Source organism: Pristiophorus japonicus, chromosome 30, assembly GCF_044704955.1.
Source record: "Pristiophorus japonicus isolate sPriJap1 chromosome 30, sPriJap1.hap1, whole genome shotgun sequence".
Lineage (NCBI taxonomy): Eukaryota > Metazoa > Chordata > Chondrichthyes > Pristiophoridae > Pristiophorus > Pristiophorus japonicus.
The window spans coordinates 5,382,394-5,397,779 of record NC_092006.1 but is presented as its reverse complement, the minus strand read 5'-3'; the positions used below and the strand labels follow the sequence as shown (position 1 = coordinate 5,397,779).

Genomic DNA, 15,386 nt, shown 5'->3' with positions numbered 1-15,386 from the left:
TCTCCAGTGCAACATCCTAGTAAATCTCCTCTGTACCCTCTCCAGTGCAACATCCAGGTAAATCTCCTCTGTACTCTCTCTAGTGCAACATCCTGGTAAATCTCCTCTGTACCCTCTCCAGTGCAACATCCTGGTAAATCTCCTCTGCACCCTCTCTAGTGCAACATCCTGGTAAATCTCCTCTGCACCCTCTCCAGTGCAACATCCTGGTAAATCTCCTCTGCACCCTCTCCAGTGCAACATCCTGGTAAATCTCCTCTGCACCTTCTCCAGTGCAACATCCTAGTAAATCTCCTCTGTACCCTCTCCAGTGCAACATCCAGGTAAATCTCCTCTGCACCCTCTCCAGTGCAACATCCTGGTAAATCTCCTCTGCACCCTCTCCAGTGCAACACCCTGGTAAATCTCCTCTGTACCCTCTCTAGTGCAACATCCTGGTAAATCTCCTGTGCACCCTCTCTAGTGCAACATCCTGGTAAATCTCCTCTGCACCCTCTCCAGTGCAACATCCTGGTAAATCTCCTCTGCACCCTCTCCAGTGCAATCACATCTTTCCTGTAATGTGGTGACCAGAGCTGCACGCAGTACTTCAGCTGTGGCCTAACTAATAATACAGGGGCTAAAAGCGTTAAATTATTAAGACAGGTCGCACAGACTAAGCTTTTATTCCCTGGAGTATAGAAGATTAAAGGGCGATCTAATCGAGTTGTTTATGATGATTAAAGTGTTCGATAGGTGGATAGAGAGAGAAATGAGTTCCTTTGGCGGGGTGAGTCCAGACCAAGGGGACGTCACCTTAAATTTCGAGCCAGACCGTTCAGGGGTGATGACAGGAAACACTTCTTCACACAAAGGGGAGCGGGAATCTGGAACTCTCTCCCCCAAAAAGCTGTCGAGGTCAGGGGTCAGTTGGAAATGTCAAGACAGAGGTGGATCGACTCTTGTTGGGTAAGGGGATTAAGGGTTAGGGAACCAAGGTGGGTAGAGTGAGTTAAGATACAGGATCAGCTGTGGATGCAGAGAGGATGTTTCCACTGATGGGGGAGACTAGAACTAGGGGGCACGATCTTAGAATAAGGGGCCGCCCATTTAAAACTGAGATGAGGAGAAATTTCTTCTCTCAGAGGATTGTGAATCTGTGGAATTTGCTGCCTCAGAGAGCTGTGGAAGCCGGGACATTGAATAAATTTAAGACAGAGATAGACAGTTTCTTGAACGATGGCGATAAGAGGTTATGGGGAGCAGGCAGGGGAGTGGAGCTGAGTCCATGATCAGATCGGCCATGATCTCATTAAGTGGCGGAGCAGGCTCGAGGGGCCGAATGGCCGACTCCTGCTCCTATTTCTTATGTTCTTATCTTATTGAGTGGGGGAACATGCTCGAGGGGCTGAATGGCCTCCTCCTGTCACTCCGTTCCGATGGTGATGATGTGAGCCGCGATAATGGTTTCTGTTTTCTCTCATAGACTCTTTACGCCCAACTGGCATTTAAGGCGGATCCAACAGTCCGACAGGAAAGGAAAGTGAACAGCTCATGGATATGAAGCATGGTGGAAAGTTTCCTCTGAAACCATAGAAACGCTAGAAACTTACAGCCCGGAAGGAGGCCATTACGGCCCATCGTGTCCGGGCCGGCCGACCAAGAGCCACCCAGCCTAATCCCACTTTCCCGCTCTTGGTCCGTAGCCCTGTAGGTTACGGCACTTCAGGTGCACATCCAAATGTGGTGAGGGTTTCTGCCTCTACCGCCCTTTCAGGCAGCGAGCTCCGCCCCAGACCCCCACCACCCTCTGGGTGAACAAAGTTCTCCTGAACTCCCCTCTAAACCTCCCCCCAATTACGTTCAGTCTATGCCCCCTGGTTGTTGACCCCTCTGCCAAGGGAAACAGGTCCGTCCTATCCACTCTATCCTGGCCCCTCAGCATTTTACACACCTCAATTAGCTCTCCCCTCAGCCTCCTCTGTTCCAAAGACAACAACGCCAGCCTATCCAACCTTTCCTCTGAATATAAGAACTCTGTCGATCTGATGCGCATTGATCAATAATTAATCGCAAGAGGAAACTGACCAACGCAGAACCATTGTAACGCCGATTGGAGAACCTTAACGCCGAAACACCACCGGTGCAATTTCAAGCCGCTTTGCAAACGGGGAATTCTGCGGGAGCTTCGAAACATGTCGAAATCCTCTCTTGACCCATCATCCGCTACTCCGAAGACGACACGTCGCCTGCCATTTCCGTTCAGTCCCGGCTTGTCTCTCCTCGCTTGTATTGTTCTTAAATGCATTGTGCTGTCTGTGAGCACGATATTATTCAAGTCGTAGTTAACACGGCTCACTGTCCGATGTTACAAATACAAATAAACAGGTTGTCAAACCCCAGCATTGCGTTTGCGATTCCTGCTCTTTGAACGTTCAAGCCCAGATGCGCTCAGTGTATCTCTAATGCTGATTTACAGCGCACATTTATAGAGCAAATGTGATTTATGTGGGGCTAAGGACCTCTGGGGCAACTCAGACACTGATTCCAGGTTTAAGCTGCATTGATATTAAAGCTGGCGTTTACATGGATCCCAAACATTCTCTGGCTGTGTCCTGGAGGTGAACCTTGTCACATTTACTATTGAAACTGGATTATTTTAAACCCAGCAGCTCCTTTTAAGTGTCAGCTGTGGCTCAGTGGGCAGCACACTTGCCTTTGAGACAAGAGGTTGTGGGTTCAAGTCCCACTCCAGAGACTTGAGCACAAAAATCTAGACTGACACTGCAATGCAGGGCTGAGGGAGCACCGCACTGTCGGAGAGGCAGTACTGAGGGAGCGCCGCACTGTGGGAAGGGCAGTACTGAGGGAGTGCCGCACTGTGGGAGGGGCAGTACTGAGGGAGGGCAGTGCGGAGGGAGCACCACACTGTCGGAGGGGCAGTACTGATGGAGTGTTGGAGGGGCAATACTGAGGGAGTGCCGCACTGTTGGAGGGGCGGTACTGAGGGAGCACCGCACTGTCGGAGGGGCAGTACTGAGGGAGTGCCGCACTGTCGGAGGGGCAGGACTGAGGGAGCGCCGCACTGTTGGAGGGGCGGTACTGAGGGAGCACTGCACTGTCGGAGGGGCAGTACTGCGGGAGCGCCGCACTGTTGGAGGGGCAGTACTGCGGGAGCGCCGCACTGTCGGAGGGGCAGTACTGCGGGAGCGCCGCACTGTCGGAGGGGCAGTACTGCGGGAGCGCTGTAGTGTCGGAGGTGCCGTGTTTCGGATGTGACATTAAACCAAGCTGCTTTCTCATCTGGATATAAAATATCGCACTGTTTCGAAGAAGAGCAGGGGAATTATCTCCGGTAGCCTGGCCAATATTTATCGCTCAATTAACAAAATAAAACAGAATATCTGGGTCATTTTCATATTGCTGTTTGTGGGAGCTTGCTGTGCACAAATTGGCTGCTGCGTTTCCCACATTACAATAGTGCACTCCAAAAGTACTTCATTGGCTTTAAAGCACTTCGAGATGTCCGGTGGTCGTGAAAAGCACTATATAAATGTATGTTCTGTATGTTCATAATAATGCAGTGAAGTGATTTTGTCAGCAATTCGTTATCTATTATAAATATCTGTTCCTTCTTAGAAAATAAGTTTCCATAATGAGGTAGAGGAATAGAGGGATCTGGGGTACAGATACACTAATCACTAAATGTAGCGACATAGCTTAACAAGCTCATTAAAACAAGCAAAGAACCAGGGTTCATTTGTAGAGGGATAGAATTGAAAAGTTGGGAAGTTATGTTAAACTTGTATCGGACCTTGGTTAGACCACACTTGGGGCACTGTGCACAGTTCTGCTCTCCGTATCATAAAAACAATATAGAGGCACTGGATAAGGTGCAAAAAAGATTGACTAAAACGATACCAGAACTAAGAGGTTTTGCCATCAGGAAAGGCTGAACCTGCTGGGGCCCTCGAAAAGAGACGGAGGGTCAACAAGATACAGGTCTTTAAGCTTCTGAAAGGGTTCGATAGGGTAGACGTGGAGTGTTTCCACTTGTGGGAGAGACTAGAACCAGGGGCCATCAATGGGGAATTCAGGAGAAACTTCTTTACCCAGAGGAGATATTGAGCCAGAAACAGGGCTGTACCACAGGTAGTTACATTGCGTTATCCACCAGAGTCAGTTTAATCACTCCCCTTCCGATCACTTTGGAATCAGCAGGTACAACCGGATGAGATTCGGGAACAGCAACAATCCTGGCAAAGACCCGTTCAAATCCATCGCCCAGAAACTTCCCAAAACATCTTATGAGAGTTTGAATAAATTCCCAGCGACCCAGTGTTCTTGTTAATGTTAATTTATATTGTAGGTTTTTATAAAGAGCCTTTAAGTTCACCAGGACCATGTTGGGCAAAAAGGGTTAACTTATAAGGACAGCGTGCACAGACCCCCCCCCCTTGCGTATAAAAGATTAGGGGGGTTATCTAATTGAGGTGATTAAGACGATTTAACTATTTCATAGACTAGATAGAGAGAAACGATTTTGTTTGGTGGAGGCTCCATCTACTCTCTCAAGTGGACATAAACGATCCCAAGGCATTATTTCGAGTTCTCCCCGGTGTCCTGGGGCCAATATTTATCCCTCAACCAACATAACAAACAGATGATCTGGGTCATTATCACATGGCTGTTTGTGGGAGCTTGCTGTGCGCAAATCGGCTGCCGCGTTTCCCACAATACAACAGTGACTACACTCCAAAGGTACTCTCCATTGGCTGTAAAGCGCTTTGAGACGCCCGGTGGCTGTGAAAGGCACTATATAAATGCAAGTCTTTCTTTTTAAGGAAGTGCAAAGGGCATAGTGAAAGGGGGAGGGGAGGAAAGAGGCAGGGGCGGAGATGAGGGGGTTACCTTAATGTGATAGATTGAGTAGACTGGGTCTTTACTCGTTGGAGTTCAGAAGGATGAGGGGTGATTTTATAGAAACATTTAAAATAATGAAAGGGATAGACAAGATAGAGGCAGAGAGGTTGTTTCCACTGGTCGGGGAGACTAGAACTAGGGGACACAGCCTCAAAATACGGGGGAGCCAATTTAAAACCGAGTTGAGAAGGAATTTCTTCTCCCAGAGGGTTGTGAATCTGTGGAATTCTCTGCCCAAGGAAGCAGTTGAGGCTAGCTCATTGAATGTATTCAAGTCACAGATAGATAGATTTTTAACCAATAAGGGAATTAAGGGTTACGGGGAGCGGGCGGGTAAGTGGAGCTGAGTCCACAGCCAGATCAGCCATGATCTTGTTGAATGGCGGAGCAGGCTCGAGGGGCTGGATGGCCTACTCCTTTTCCTAATTCTTATGTTCTTATGTTATGTTCTTATGTTCTTATGAAAGAACAAATGGGAAGGTCTGTGACCGGGAAGAAGGCAGGAGAGATTAGAGCGGCAAAAGGGGACAATGGGCCGAATTGAGATGGTAATGGTATAAGATAGGAAAGTAAAGCTGAGTCTAGATGGGGTGTGAATGTTGGAATCATCACTAGTTGCCATGGGAAAGAGAAAGATAAATATTATCTTGCTCGCCTTCTACCATCCTGGTGGTCGCGTGATCCAATGATAATGGGGTTGTCGTGGTAAACCATCGCAACCCATTAGTCGACAACAGACCCAGACCTGACTTGAGCAAAGCCCCCAGTTATGGAGAGCTTTGGGGACCACAGGTCCAAAGTCATCCAGTCCTCCCAAGCCATGCTACACTCACTCATCTGTCTCAGACAGTCATTCTAGCAAGGTTGAGAAAGCAGTTACAAAGGCTGACGGGTATCTGGGTCCATAAGTTGAGGTGTAGAGTGGAAAAGTGTGGAAGTTATCTGTTTGGCCCCCAACTGGAGCATTGTGTCCAATTCTGGGCACCGCACTGTGGGAAGGATGTGAAGGCCTTGGAGAGGGTGCAGGAAGGATTTACGAGAATGCTTCCAGGAATGAGGGACTTCAGTGACGGGGCGAGACTGGAGAAGCCGGGGTTGTTGTCCGTGGGGCAGAAACGATTGAGAGGAGATTTGATCGAGATGTTCAAAATCATGGGTGGTCTGGACCGAGTAGATCGAGAGAAACTGTTCCCATTGGTGGAAGGGTGGAGAACCAGAGGACACAGATTGAAGGCGATTGGTAGACGAACCAAAGGCGACGTGAGTAAAAACGTTTTTACGCAGCGAGTGGTTGGGATCTGGAATGCGCTGCCTGAGAGGGTGGTGGAGGCAGACTCAATCGGGGCTTTCAAAAGGGAGTTGGGTAAGTATCTGAAGGAAAGAATTTTGCAGGGCTACGGGGAAAGGACGAGGGGGTGAGTTGGACTTGTTCAGAGTCGGCACGGACTCGATGGACCAAATGGCCTTCCTCTGTGCTGTAACCATTCTATAATTACTACACATACCAAAACACACAAGCCAAAGGTAAAATGGATAAATTCATTGCATCTCTGCCCTCGTTTCTCTCCTGTTGTTAGTCTGTAAGCGATTAAGCCTATCGCGGCCTCAGACAGTGAATAGCGAGGGGATTTGAGTACAGGGGCAGGGAGGTGTTGCTACATTTGTACAGGGCCTTGGTGAGGCCACACCTGGAATATTGTGTACAGTTTTGACTCCTAACTTGAGGAAGGACATTCTTGCTATTGAGGGAGTGCAGCGAAGGTTCACCAGACTGATTCCCGGGAAGGCGGAACTGACCCATCAAGAAAGACTGGATCAACTGGGCTTGTATTCACTGGAGTTCAGAAGAATGAGAGGGGACCTCATAGAAACGTTTAAAATTCTGATGGGTTCAGACAGGTTAGATGCAGGAAGAATGTTCCCAATGTTGGGGAAAGTCCAGAACCAGGGGTCACAGTCTAAGGATAAGGGGTAAGCCATTTTGGACCGAGATGAGGAGAAACTTCTTCACCCAGAGAGTGGTGAACCTTTGGAATTCTCTACCACAGAAAGTTGTTGAGGCCAATTCACTAAATATATTCAAAAAGGAGTTAGATGTGGTCCTTACTACTCGGGGGATCAAGGGGTATGGCGAGAAAGCAGGAATGGGGTACTGAAGTTGCATGTTCAGCCATGAACTCATTGAATGGCGGTGCAGGCTACAAGGGCCGAATGGCCTACTCCTGCACCTATTTTCTATGTTTCTATGAATATCGCCACTAACACTCTTTCAATTCAGGACTGATATTGGCAGCTCAGAGCCAGCGAAGTTTTATCCAGATGATATTTAATTGTAAGTGAAGCATTGAACAATAGGAACCTCCTGTGCATCATTACAGTCAAAGGATCATTTATTTTATTTATATTCAAGCATTTGCGACAAAAAAAACCCCAATCTTGTTACTGATCGGAATTACAGGGTCAGCAGAAAAAGATTCAGAGAATCAGGAAACTGAGAAGACCCTGGTCTAAATGGTGGTCTCACTAATACAGTGGGACATCTTTACAATACTCAAAGCACGGGTCTTTTACATTCAACAGAAAGAGTGTTTGCAAACCCTTCCAAACACAGGGAGGTAGGCTAGACTATCGCCCAAAAAATGAACGATGTTCCAGCGATGGTCGATGTGTCAGCCTTACTGATCGCTGGAACATCGCCCATTTTTTGTATCGCCATTTTCCACTCGCCGATAGGTCAGCGAAGTGAAATGGGCGATAGCAGGGCATTTTGGGTGATATATGGGCACTAGGCCAGCGATGTGAAGTGCAAAGCCCAGCCCCCGGATGTTTGATTGGAGTCTCTGTGGCTTCAGTCTTATCTCCGCCGGGCTGGGCATTCTTCTTTGCGAGTTCCGTCTCCTCCCTCGTCCACCGGCTAGAAACCCCTCCGGGGTTCTCATCAGCGACCCGCCTTCTTTCTTGATGACTTTTCCGCGGCTTTGAATTGCAGAGAGGCGTAGAAAGTCTGGTCTTGCGGGGCGCCCTGAGACAGGAACACACGTTAAATATCGACAAGTTCCAAGTTATTCGAAAGGCAGCTCAAACTATCCCGTCCCGCAATCGCGTTTCAAGGAATCGTAGCATGATACAGCACAGGCATAGGCCATTCGGCCCATCGTGCCCGTGCCAGCTCTTTGAAAGAGACAAGCCAATTATTTGCATGCGATACCCAGAAAATCGGCAAGTTCCTGTATATTATTGCAACAGGGTCAATGAATTTACTTACATGTCTTGTACCCTGATGTGTCTGCCTTGCCTCCATTTGATGGGTGTCAACTGTGTATAAATAGTTAAGAATTTGAATTTAATTATTGTCAAGTCCAGCTCATTTATAATAAATTATAGAGGCACTGAGCGCCAATAGTCCATCATTAAGCCTATGACCCCCAATAAACCAATGGTCCATTAATACACCAATGTTCCCCCAATACACTGATGGTCCAATACACCAATGGTGCAATACACCAATGGTCCAATAAACCAATGGTGCAATAAACCAATGGTTCAATACACCAATGGTCCAATACACCAATGGTCCAATACACCAATAGATGGGCACGGACGATCTACCCCCGGTGTCTACTGTCCACCCGATACATTATTTAACAATCTGATACATTATTAATTGGCATGACTAAGCAGTAATTAGCCTTTCTGGATGTCCGGCAGACAGGAGGATATTTTGAAGGCGGGCAATGACCCAATTGAATTTTGAAATATCCTGCATTTGACGTTCTATTTGCGCCAACATTTCAATCCAACTCATCCAAGTGTGGTTCACCTCCTCCTGCTCTGTTCACTGTCCCTCTGGAGCTGAAACCGTGTGGGAACAGAAACAGGAGACAAACATTACTTCTTGTGATGCTCAGCGGGTCAGGCAGCATTTGTGGAGAGAAACTGAGTTAACCTTTCAGGTCTGTTACCCTTCGAGAGAACGTTAGAGATAAAACAGAAATGAAACAAAGACAGACTGGCGTTTCTGTAGCGACCACTGGGCTCCCAAAGCACTTTACAGCCAATGGCATACTTTTTTGAAGTGTAGTCATTGTTTTAATGTAGGAAAAATGTTTCCAGCAAGTACAGAGAAAGTGGAGCTTAAACCCGGTTACATCTCCAACTTGTTCCGTCGCTGTCTCTGTCTCTCTCTCTCGCTCTCAATCTCTGCCTCTCTCTCTCTCTCTCTCTGTCGCTGTCTCTCTCTCTCTCTGTGTCGCTGTCTCTGCCTGTCCCTGTCTCTCTCTGTCTGTCTCTCTATCTCTCTGCCTCTCTCTCTGTGTCGCTGTCTCTGTCTGTCTGACTCTGTCTGTCTCTCTCTCTCTGTCTGTAACTCTGTATCTGTCACATTGCTCGCATCCGCAGTATTTTACTTTTCTACCTCCTGTGAATCCGTGGCCACGTGCCGTAAATACCGAGAACAGAGTTGTGGAATGGTCTTGGAACCATACTCAAAAAGAACGTGGAAAACACAAATAATATCTGGCACTGGAATCAGAGTTGGGGTTAAACTGGTTCTGACGCGGTGTTAAACCCAGCGAGACTCTCATTGATCAACTTTGCAAGTAGTTCAATTACTCACCTTTCCTGGCGGGGCCTCTTGTCTCGTCCTTCTGAAACAGTTCACTGTAAATTAGTATCGAAAGATACGAGAAGGGACTCACGTTGAACAAGCATTTATAAAAGATATTTTTGACGGATATAAACACTCACCTCGTCTGCCGCAGTTATGATGACACAGAATAATAAGGATCAGTACTAGAACCAAGATCGCCGAGACACGAATTGCAAACGGAAGGATCGGTGTACACCAGTCTGCAAAGACAGGACACTTAGAAAATGTTGCTGGGTCAAGCCACTCTTTCTGCGACTCACTTGTGAGAAACGCGACCCAGTTACAATTTAGGCGCATCCAACGCGGGCTGTGAAACCACAAACCAGCCAACGCGACCAATATTGGACGAGTGAATGCTCGCCAATGGAATAAGTTGCACTATTACACAGGATTATATAGAAACATAGAAAATAGGTGCAGGAGCAGGTCATTCAGCCCTTCGAGCCTGCACCACCATTCAATAAGATCATGGCTGATCATTCCCTCAGTACCCCTTTCCTGCTTTCTCTCCATACTCCTTGATCCCTTTAGCCATGAGGGCCACATCTAACTCCCTTTTGAACATATCTAACGAACTGGCCTCAACAACTCTTTGTGGTAGAGAATTCCGCAGGTTCACTATTCTCTGAGTGAAGAAGTTTCTCCTCATCTCGGTCCTAAATGGCTTACCCCTTATCCTTAGACTGTAACCCCTGGTTCTGGACTTCCCTCAACATCGGGAACATTCTTCCTGCATCTAACCTGTCCAGTCCCGTCAGAATTTGATATGTTTCTATGAGATCCCCTCTCATTCTTCTAAATTCCAGGGAATATAAGCCCAGTCGATCCAGTCTCTCCTCATATGTCAGTCCTGCCGTCCCGGGAATCATACTGATGAACCTTCGCTGCACTCCCTCAATAGCAAGCACGGAATAAGTTGCACTATTACACAGGATTACATCGGATCTAAGAACATAAGAACATAAGAACATAAGAATTAGGAACAGGAGTAGGCCATCTAGCCCCTCGAGCCTGTTCCGCCATTCAACAAGATCATGGCTGATCTGGCCGTGGACTCAGGTCCACTTACCCGCCCGCTCCCCGTAACCCTTAATTCCCTTATTGGTTAAAAATCTATCTATCTGTGACTTGAAACCACAAACCAACCAACGCGACCAATATTGGACGAGTGAATGCTCGCCAATGGAATAAGTTGCACTATTACACAGGATTATATAGAAACATAGAAAATAGGTGCAGGAGCAGACCATTCTCACTCAACTGTTGTCTTTATATACGTCTGGCATAACTTCCTTGCTTCTGTAGTCTATTAATAAACCCAAGGATTCTGTATGTATACATTCAATGAACTAGCCTCAACTGCTTCCTTGGGCAGAGAATTCCACAGATTCACAACCCTCTGGGAGAAGAAATTCCTTCTCAACTCGGTTTTAAATTGGCTCCCCCGTATTTTGAGGCTGTGCCCCCTAGTTCTAGTCTCCCCGACCAGTGGAAACAACCTCTCTGCCTCTATCTTGTCTTTCCCTTTCATTATTTTAAATGTTTCTATAAGATCACCCCTCATCCTTCTGAACTCCAACGAGTAAAGACCCAGTCTACTCAATATGGAACAGAAACAGGCCATTGGGCCCAACCAGTCCGTGCCGGTGTTTATGCCCCACTCGAGCCTCCTGCCGTCTTTCCTCATCTAAATCTATCAGCATATCCCTCTATTCCCTTCTCCCTCATGTGTTTATCCAGCCTCCCCTTAAATACATCGATACTATTAGCCTCAACCCCTCCCTGTGGCAGCGAGTTCCACATTCTCACCGCTCTCTGGGTAAAGAAGTTTCTCCTGAGGAGAACAATCCCAGTTTCTCAAGTCTCTCCACCTCACTGAAGTCCCTCAACTATTTTGCGTAAAACTTTCAAATCAAGTGCCTTCTTTTTTAAGGACGCAATCAACAGGTCTGCAACTATTTTAGTTGAAACCGTCAATCGAAAATCAAATGCCCCCTTATTAGAGGGGGCACTAAAATCGACAAGAAAACAAATTCGGTTTTGGCCATCAACTGAATTCAAATGAAAATTTGTCTGCCGGGGGCGGGGGGGTGATGATGCACTCCAGTCCCTCCGGTGCCCACCTCTCGCGGAAGGCCGCGAGCGTACCAGTGCAGGACCATTCCCGTAAATCTCCTCCACGCCCTCTCCACGGCCTTGACATCATTCCTAGAGTGCAGTGCCCAGAATTGGACACAGTACTCCAGCGGTGACCCAACTGTTGTCTTTATATACGACTGGCATAACTTCCTTGCTTCTGTAGTCTATTAATAAACCCAAGGATTCTGCATGTATTATTAACAACCATTTCAATTTGTTCTGTCACCTTCAAAGATTTATGTACATCCACCCTTATTTTTTATGAGCTGTAAACATAGAAACATAGAAAATACGTGCAGGAGTAGGCCATTCGGCCCTTCGAGCCTGCACCACCATTCAATAAGATCATGGCTGATCACGCAACTTCAGTACCCCATTCCTGCTTTCTCTGCATAACCCTTGATCCCTTTAGCCGTAAGAGCCACATCTAATGCCCTTTTGAATATATCCAACGAACTGGCCTCAACAACTTCCTGTGGTAGAGAATTCCACAGGTTCACCACTCTCTGGGTGAAGAAGTTTCTCCTCATCTCGGTCCTAAATGGCTTACCCCTTATCCTTAAACTGGAACGATAACCCGATTTCGCTGAAGCGTCACAACCCGAGGGTAATATGTCTGATTTGCAGATATCCACAAGTCAAAATTAAAATTAAAATAGATTTTAATCTTAAAATTATTCCAAGACGCGCTGCCGGGCAGTAGAAGCAGATTCATTAATAACTTTCAAAAGGGAATTTGATAAATACTTGGAGAGTGACACTTTGCAGGACTGTGGGGAAAAGGTTGGGGGAATGGGGCTAATTGGACAATGGTTGGGGTGGAGTGTAGAATGTTTCGGTGTAAGGGGTGTCGCAGTTGTGTGGGGCGGACTGGTTGGGCTGGGTGCTCTTTGCCTTTCCGTCATTGTTCATCGTTCGTAGGTTTATATGTAACCTTCAGGGCTGCTGACCGAGGGCCGTGTGGCTCTTTGTCGGCCGGTGTGGATACGATGGGCTGAAATGGCCTCCTTCTGCGCTGTAAATTTCTATGTTTCTATGTTGTAAACTCCTAGCTTGGAAGAATGAGAGGTGATCTCATTGAAACATACAACATTCTGACAGGGCTCGACAGGGTAGATGCAGGGAGGGTGTTTCCCCCCGGGCTGGGGAGTCTAGAACCAGGGGGCACACAGTCTCAGGATAAGGGCTCGGCCATTTAGGACTGAGATGAGGAGGAATTTCTTCACTCAGAGGGTGGTGAATCTTTGGAATTCTCTGCCCCAGAGGGCTGTGGAGGCTCAGTCGTTGAGACAGGGAGCAATAGATTTTTGGACTCGAGGGGAACCAAGTGGGGACAGTGCAGGATTGTGGAGTTGAGGTCGAAGATCAGCCGTGATCTTATTGAATGATGGAGCAGGCTCGAGGGGCCGAATGGCCGACTCCTGTGCTGTATTCGATAATTCTAAGATGACACGCCGAAATCGAAGGGCAGTCAAGAGCAGAGAAAATATTTAAAAGGCCTGGTTTGGAGGGTGACCATAGCTTATTTCAACATATTTTTTAACAGACAGACTGCATTGTTTCTCCCGATATAGAATATACATGAGAACATAAGAAATAGGAGCAGGAGTCGGCCATTCGGCCCCTCGAGCCTGCTCCACCATTCAATAAGATCATGGCTGATCCGATCATGGACTCAGCTCCACTTCCCTGCCCGCCCCCTTAGTCCCTTATCGGCTAAGAAACTGTCTCTCTCTGTCTTAAATTTATTCAATGATCCCCACTGATGGGGGAGACTAGAACTAGGGGGCATAATCTTAGAATAAGGGGCCATCCATTTAAAACTGAGATGAGGAGAAATTTCTTCTCTCAGAGGGTTGTAAATCTGTGGAATTCGCTGCCTCAGAGAGCCGGGACATTGAATATATTTAAGACGGAGATAGACAGTTTCTTAATCGATAAGGGATTAAGTGGGCGGGCAGGGAAGTGGACCTGAGTCCATGATCGGATCAGCCATGATCGTATTAAATGGCGGAGCAGGCTCGAGGGACCGAATGGCCGACTCCTGCTCCTATTTCTTATGTTATTATGTTCTTCCACAGCTCTCCGAGGCAGTGAATTCCACAGATTTACAACCTTCTGAGAGCAGAAATTCCTCCTCATCTCTGTCTTAAATGGGTGACCCCTGATTCTGTGCTGTGTAAGTCTATAATTCGAAGGTGACAGGCAGAAATCGAAGGGCAGTCGAGAGCAGAGAAATTATTTACAAGACCTGGGACGGGTGGGCTTATTTCAAGGTATTTCCCAATAGGCTGGCTGCACTGTTTCTCCTGATAGATATCTCTCTGTGTTTGACCCGCGGAGTTGCTTAATAGGGGCGAGAGAACCAGTCCAACTGATGTTACACTTTCGCAACCGAGCTCCCCGTCACAGTCTAAGGATAAGGAGTAAGCCATTTAGGACCGAGATGAGGAGAAACTTCTTCACTCAGAGAATTGTGAACCTGTGGAATTCTCTACCACAGAAAGTTGTTGAGGCCAGTTCGTTAGATATGCTCAAAAGGGAGTTAGATGTGGCCCTTACGGATAAAGGGATCAAGGGGTATGGAGAGAAAGCAGGAATGGGGTACTGAAGTTGCATGATCAGCCATGATCATATTGAATGGTGGTGCAGGCTCGAAGGGCCGAATGGCCTGCTCCTGCCCCTATTTTCTATGTTTCGATGTTTCTATGACTCACCTGTTGCCGCTTCGGGACGGGACACGCTCTTGCTCCAAGACTTGCCCGGCGACCCCAGCTCGACGATACAAGTGCAGACCCCTCTGTTGCTCCAGATCTCCGCCCCGACCATCACGTGGCTTCTGATGCTGTAGGTCCCGTCGGGGTCCAGGGTGCCGACCTCGCTCCGTCCCGCGACGAACTGTCCCGACACGTTCCAGTAAATGGCAATTTGCCTGGAGGACACGCCGGTCACCAGACACACCAAGGGGATGGTTTCCCTCAGAGGTGGCTCCCCTGGAGTCACAAACACCAGCACATCGGTTTTAGGCGTGGAACTGTCTGGGTGGGGATGGAGATGGAGGAAACAGTTAAATTCTGGCTAATGCAATTTTAATCGCATGTGCATGGGTTGAATTCAATCGGGCTTTGTTCTTACCTCCAACCAGCAGCAAGGAACCGTTCCTAAGGAGAGCATAGCCATGGCTATCAGCACAGTAGTAGGACGCGGCGTCAGAAGTGTTCACTTTCAGGATTTGCAGGACCAGGATAAATTTGTTGCGCCCTCTCTTCGAAGTAAACTTGCAGATGGTTCCACGGCAGGCTGGTATATGCACCAACTTGGGCGCTTCCCCCACGAGTTGCTTGTACCAGAAGTAGCTGTCCACGATTTCCACTTCGTAATCCAGGTGGCATTCCAGTTCCACCGTCTCCCCGGCTGCCGCCATCACAGTGAAGGGTTCAGATCCTGCGACTGGACAGAGGGGGGGGAGGGTCCCATTAGAGACGGTTTGTCTGCTCTGACCCCCGCGCCTTCAACGCCAGTTCATCCCACACTTCTGCAGCCCCGACCTGTGTCCCAACTCGCACCGAGTCCCGCTCACCCATCGCCCCCTGTGCTCGCTGACCCACACTGGCTCCTGGTTAAACAACGCCCCGATTTCAAAATTCACATCCTGTGTTTAAATCCCCCCCATGGCCGCGCCCCCTCCCGAGCTCTG

The 15,386-nt window shown here is 47.9% G+C and overlaps 1 protein-coding gene across 1 annotated transcript; it reads right to left on the bottom strand.

The window, feature by feature from the left end:
* Positions 1–7,448: 7,448 nt before the first annotated feature.
* Positions 7,449–15,113, bottom strand: LOC139240097 (uncharacterized). Its single transcript, XM_070868473.1, has 6 exons — positions 14,825–15,113; positions 14,407–14,727; positions 9,649–9,750; positions 9,518–9,548; positions 8,168–8,217; positions 7,449–7,924 (listed from the first exon to the last, which is right to left on the bottom strand). Exons 1-5 carry the CDS (start codon positions 15,111–15,113, stop codon positions 8,214–8,216), a joined length of 747 nt encoding a protein of 248 aa, XP_070724574.1. The 3' UTR covers positions 7,449–7,924; positions 8,168–8,213.
* Between the last annotated feature and the right edge of the window lie 273 nt (positions 15,114–15,386).

Coding starts and splice junctions, on each gene's coding strand:
- LOC139240097 (XM_070868473.1), bottom strand. CDS start 15,113: ATGGCGGCAGCCGGGGAGACGGTGGAACTGGAATGCCACCTGGATTAC. Junction 14,728..14,824: donor TTCCTTGCTGCTGGTTGGAG/GTAAGAACAAAG, acceptor ATCCCCACCCAG/ACAGTTCCACGCCTAAAACC. Junction 9,751..14,406: donor CCGTCCCGAAGCGGCAACAG/GTGAGTCATAGA, acceptor CTGTCTTTGCAG/ACTGGTGTACACCGATCCTT.